Genomic DNA, 6446 nt, shown 5'->3' on the forward strand with positions numbered 1-6446 from the left:
TCTACGAGGCTTCATTAGCATCCAAACACGGCGGATACAACGTATTTGTGCCGCTCGACAGGATTGAGATGGTTGTTAGCCTTTGTTGTAAGCTAACGTTAGCCTTTGTTGTAAGCTAACGTTAGCCAGCAGAGCACAGCTAACTCACAACGCATGATTTCACCATCAGTCAAATGTTCAAGGGATAATTCACTCTTTATCTATTCACAGCAGTCTTGTTTGTTGTGGTTGGTCTCAATGACCCCCCCCCCCCCCCCCCCTGCAAGCGGTTCTTTCTTCTAGTCCAGCAAAGAACTGGTGCCACTCTGGAACTGGAGCCAGTTCTTTGTCTGTGTGAACAGGAAAACCGGTTCCAAATTAAGCACTGGCCCCGAACCAGCACTGGAACTGCTTTGGTGTGAAAGGGGTATCAGTGCTGATTGGGTAAACTCAAAGCAGGATGTGGCATCAAGAGTAAGCGCCACAATAAGCGGCATTTGAGGACCGAGTGAGAGGACGTTCCTGTAAAGGTCCCACGATGGTTTGGTTCATGGTTCTGGTTCTTTTCAACCTTCCCTTAAGGTACTGGATGACTAAGAGCCTTGTGCTGGTATTTAGCCTCAGAGGGAGTCTACCACCCGCTTTGAAATGCTTTACCAAACAACCTGACTCCAGGAAAACCTGTCGCGCCTGTTACTGGCCTCACACTGTCCACAGGCCGAGCCCCGATCAGAAGGACTCAGGCCCATCACCATGGCAACACGACGCATGGCGCTTTTCTATTATACAGTTCTAGCTCTACTCGATTCGACTCTACTGGGTTTTGGTACCAGGTCGTTTTCCATTACTATAGTTCCTCCTCAACGTGAGTGGGGTCGTCATAGCAACGCTGCGTTAAACTGCCGTGACGCCGTTTTCTACGCGACACAAACACATAAACAATGGAGGACATGGAGGCGATGGTGTACCTGCTGCTGTATGAGGCTTTCTGTCTCACACAAAGCAAGAGAAGAGAAACTAATCTCTGTAACGCTGTTGTTGGTATTTATAAATGCCGGGTTTGATTCTTGTGTGGGACGGCTCATGACTCTTCCAGTGACTCTCTGACCAATCAGTGGACAGCAGTCTGTTGACGTCACATTTAGTATCGGCTCGGCTCGCTTGGAACCTCGGCAGAGCAGCTACTAAAAAAGTACCAGGAACTAACCATAGACTGTATATAAAATGGACGTAACATCCGTGACGTCACCCATTGGTTTGTGGACTGCTTCTCGGAGGCCAATAGTATCGGATCTGAGCAGCGCCATCTTGAAAATTTCAGGTGCATGCTGGGAAAAATAAAAACAGGGATTCTCCTTATATGGGCATCAGGAGGAGCATGAGGCGCCCTCCTGAACCTGTGAACCAATCAACCTGTCAATCACCACGTAGCCACGCCCTAATGCATACCCTGCTTTATCGTCACATATAAAATCAGGGAGGCCAAAATGTCCCAAATGAACATCATACTGCATTGAAGAAGGCTTTAAACTGGCATCACTGCAGAGGACCGGAGCTCCCCGCCTGGTACTAACCCTGATGGAGACGCAAAAAACCCCCAGTAGAGTCAAGTTGAGCCAAGTAGAGCTATGAATGTATAATGGAAAAGCCCCAATAGCCATGGAGGAGTCACTGCAGATCAATACAAAGTGTTTGTGAGTGATAAAACATTTATATCCGGATGAGAGTGGTCTATTCCAGCCACTGAATGGTTTGATGAGGATGATGGGAATCAGACCTTCACAGTCACCACATCTCAACACAACTGAACAGCTCTGTGTTGAACAATCACAACTATCATCAAAACAGCAGAGGAGGGAATATGTTTAGGAGGAATGGTGTTCATCCCTCCAGTAGACTTCACTCTCTGTATGGTGCATCAGCATAATGATATTTGCCTGCAGGCCAGGCGATAACGCAGCAGGATCATGGCTGGATTAACCAGTTATGATGCAGGATTTGCCGTCAGGCTCCAACTGACATCCTCAGAAATGTGTCGTATCCAGTTCCCGTCAAATCCAGTGAAACCACACTGCTATAAAACTTCATTTATTAAGAAGATGCTTCATGTAAACACTAAACATTTAAACTAAAAGCTCTTAAGGTTAGATATTAGACCCATTAATGTTGTTCTATAAACAGTTAATCACATTACCTACCCAGCTGACGAGCAGTGAACCTGCAGTTTTTTGGGTCTCTGAGCTTTTAATCCCTTTTAGAGCCGGACACACCTTCCCATCCTGGTGCTTTACTGCCACTGTTTATAATCTATGATAACGTCACAGGGATTTATCTCATTTTCATGCTATGATTATCTTTGGTAGAAACATCACAGTAAATGGATTTAACACAATAATCAACATTTCCTGATATCCTACTATTGCTGCTAAAATATATAGAAATATAACCTACATAAGTCCTTTAGGTCTATTTTAACCTGATGTCATCATTAATGTCATCATGCATAATCCCTTCTGACATAATGTGAGCCTTTGTGTTGGATATCGAGTTGCAGCTACAGACCCGACACTGTATTTAAACTCCTAACTCTATAATAATAGTATACATGTATTTATTTGCAAACTCGCTCGCCTCAAATATCCCCATGAGGGACAAATAAAGTACTTTGAATTGAACTGAAGATGTAGTAAAATGAGTTAACGGGGTTGTCTGTGCTGCGTGTGACCAGCACCGCTCAGTAATGAGGTCATGTGATGGTTGCTGTGTTGATACTGTCAGCATGTTTCACGGCGCTGCACCAACACATCTCTGCATGCATGTACACAACACGCTGATTCTGTTAGTTTGGGGAATATTATGAGTTTATATATCAAAGTAAAACTGTAGCTTATAATCATTAATGATCAGTTACTGCAGTAAAGGTACAAGTACCTCTAACTGTACTACAGTAAAGTACTAGTACCTCTAACTGTACTACAGTAAAGTACTAGTACCTCAAACTGTACTGCAGTAAAGGTACTAGTACCTCTAACTGTACTACACTAAAGTACAAGTACCTCAAACTGTACTACAGTAAAGTACAAGTACCTCAAACTGTACTACAGTAAAGGTACTAGTACCTCTAACTGTACTACACTAAAGTACAAGTACCTCAAACTGTACTACAGTAAAGTATAAGTACCTCTAACTATACTGCAGTAAAGGTACAAGTACCTCTAACTGTACTACAGTAAAGGTACTAGTACCTCTAACTGTACTACACTAAAGTACAAGTACCTCAAACTGTACTACAGTAAAGTACTAGTACCTCTAACTATACTGCAGTAAAGGTACAAGTACCTCAAACTGTACTACAGTAAAGTACAAGTACCTCTAACTGTACTACAGTAAAGTACTAGTACCTCTAACTGTACTACACTAAAGTATAAGTACCTCTAACTGTACTACAGTAAAGTATAAGTACCTCTAACTATACTGCAGTAAAGGTACAAGTACCTCAAACTGTACTACAGTAAAGTACAAGTACCTCTAACTGTACTACAGTAAAGTACTAGTACCTCTAACTGTACTACACTAAAGTATAAGTACCTCTAACTGTACTACAGTAAAGTATAAGTACCTCAAACTGTACTACAGTAAAGGTACAAGTACCTCAAACTGTACTACAGTAAAGTACAAGTACCTCTAACTGTACTGCAGTAAAGGTACAAGTACCTCAAACTGTACTACAGTAAAGTACAAGTACCTCAAACTGTACTACAGTAAAGGTACAAGTACCTCAAAATGTACTACAGTAAAGGTACAAGTACCTCAAACTGTACTACAGTAAAGTACAAGTACCTCTAACTGTACTACACTAAAGTACAAGTACCTCAAACTGTACTACAGTAAAGGTACAAGTACCTCAAAATGTACTACAGTAAAGGTACAAGTACCTCAAACTGTACTACAGTAAAGTACAAGTACCTCTAACTGTACTACAGTATAGTACAAGTACCTCTAACTGTACTGCAGTAAAGGTACAAGTACCTCAAACTGTACTAGAGTAAAGTACAAGTACCTCAAACTGTACTACAGTAAAGTATAAGTACCTCAAACTGTACTACAGTAAAGGTACTAGTACCTCAAACTGTACTGCAGTAAAGTACAAGTACCTCAAACTGTACTACAGTATAGTACAAGTACCTCAAACTGTACTACAGTAAAGTACAAGTACCTCAAAATGTACTACAGTATAGTACAAGTACCTCTAACTGTGCTACAGTAAAGTACAAGTACCTCAAAATGTACTACAGTATAGTACAAGTACCTCAAACTGTACTACAGTAAAGGTACAAGTACCTCAAACTGTACTACAGTAAAGGTACAAGTACCTCAAACTGTACTACAGTAAAGGTACAAGTACCTCAAAATGTACTACAGTAAAGTACAAGTACCTCAAACTGTACTACAGTAAAGGTACAAGTACCTCAAAATGTACTACAGTATAGTACAAGTACCTCAAACTGTACTACAGTAAAGGTACAAGTACCTCAAACTGTACTACAGTAAAGTATAAGTACCTCAAACTGTACTACAGTAAAGGTACAAGTACCTCAAACTGTACTACAGTAAAGTATAAGTACCTCAAACTGTACTACAGTAAAGTACTAGTACCTTTAAAGTAGTACTTCCTCAGGCTCCAGTATTAATGAGTTAATGTTCTCATTGATCCTCAGCTGTGGAGCCTTTAATTCATTACATCACTGAAACATCACGGCGTGTCAGCAGCGGTGGGGGGGGGGGGGGGGGGGGGGGGGGGGGGGGGGGGGGGCTCTGCTTTGTGTCCGCAGAGCAGTGTCCCTCCCCGGCTCTCTCATTGAGCGCATGCCGCAGCAGAGGGACACTCCCCCTAAAAAATCCTGCGCGTTTTGCTCAGGCTTTACGGTAACGGGAAAAACCCCGAGCCCGCCGCGTCACGTGTGGGCGGAGCCAGCAGCGTGCTCGCTCCTCTGCGTCCTTTGTTGTGACGAGCTGCAGGAAGCCAAGCAGCACCTGGCCGGACCACACGCCCCCCTCCCCGCGGCCTCGGCTGGGCTGCGGGCCGCCTGTGTGACACCACAGGCGGCCTGCAGCTCCAGCAGAGGCCCGCTGACTGGCTGGTTGTCTGCTGCCTGCTTCTTCTTTTTTTTTTTAAGTTTCCGTTTGCAGGCGTGTGGTGTGAATGTAACATGTGAATGCGACGCTGTTATGTCACCAGCCTGTTTACAGTACATGCCCATGCAGACTGAGGAGTGGGGAAGTGGTTTTGATCATTTCCTTCTTGTTTCTTTTGGTTTGCACGCATCACTGATTTCACAGCTCAGCAGAAAGAGACACAACAAAACCTCAAAGACACATCCATCATATCCATCATAGTGAGTTGATAGAGGACTCATCCTTTAATACAACATATGCAAAATCAACAGCCAGTCTCACTGTGAGCTGTTAAGGGCTGAATTTATCTTCATGGCCTCTTAAAGTGAGTTTATGTTGTGGATAAAACAGCTTTTTAAAGGATTAAAATGAAGTGTTTGTACCCTGGTGGTTATGTAACTGCACATATTTCTGTTTCTGATGTTTTGTGACATTTTTACTGCTTTTTTCTGCCAGTGACCAAAGTGACACACTTGGCAGACTGAACTTTGATTTCACTCTGAGGGTTTAAGTCAACATACAAGTTCAAATTATGACTTTTTAAGACAAGAAATGTGAAATATAATCAGCTGGGTCATTTAAAAATCTACTTTTAAATGTGCCACTCACGACACATGTTGGTCCCAGTTCATTAATAACCAGATTTAAGAGTCTTTATCCTGAATGTGTTTGTGTTTATTAAAAAAAAACTTTACTAAACAAACAAAATCCTGACGTTTTAAATCCGTCCTCAAGCAAAGCCAGAAGGTTAAAACACTGTTATCCTGTAGTCCAAAACACAGCGTCCTACATTTCCCATGATGCACTTGGACCGTGTCTTTTATTTGGTAACTTCATAGACTGTATATAAAATGGATGTAACATCCGTGACGTCACCCATTGGTTTGTGGACTGCTGCTCGGAGGCCAATAGTATCGGATCTGAGCAGCGCCATCTTGAAAATTTCAGGTGCATGCTGGGAAAAATAAAAACACGGATTCTACTTATATGGGCATCAGGAGGAGCATGAGGCGCCCTCCTGAACCTGTGAACCAATCAACCTGTCAATCACCACGTAGCCACGCCCTAATGCATACCCTGCTTTATCGTCACATATAAAATCAGGGAGGCCAAAATGTCCCAAATGAACATCATACTGCATTGAAGAAGGCTTTAAACTAGCGATTGAGACCATAAACACATTTTGAAAACGTTTACTGAGGTTAGAAATCAAGTGAGAAGTTGGTGAATTCTCCATTGACTTGTATAGAGACGGAAGTCCTTTTGACACCAAAACGGTCGCCCCCTGGTGG

At 42.7% G+C, this 6446-nt stretch overlaps 2 protein-coding genes across 2 annotated transcripts in view; both read left to right on the forward strand.

The window, feature by feature from the left end:
• The window catches only part of thoc6 (THO complex 6), a 189205-nt gene that overhangs the window by 102314 nt on the left and 80445 nt on the right, over positions 1-6446 (forward strand). The gene's annotated exons all lie outside the window — the stretch shown is intronic.
• LOC133999198 (syntaxin-1B-like) overlaps positions 4846-6446 on the forward strand; it is a 23251-nt gene continuing 21650 nt past the window's right edge. Inside the window, exon 1 of the mRNA XM_062438386.1 lies at positions 4846-5070. Within this exon, the coding sequence (XP_062294370.1) occupies positions 4846-5070 (225 nt within the window). The remainder of the gene's footprint in view (positions 5071-6446) is intronic.

The sequence above is a fragment of the Scomber scombrus genome, chromosome 18 (assembly GCF_963691925.1).
Source record: "Scomber scombrus chromosome 18, fScoSco1.1, whole genome shotgun sequence".
In the NCBI taxonomy this organism is placed as follows: domain Eukaryota; kingdom Metazoa; phylum Chordata; class Actinopteri; order Scombriformes; family Scombridae; genus Scomber; species Scomber scombrus.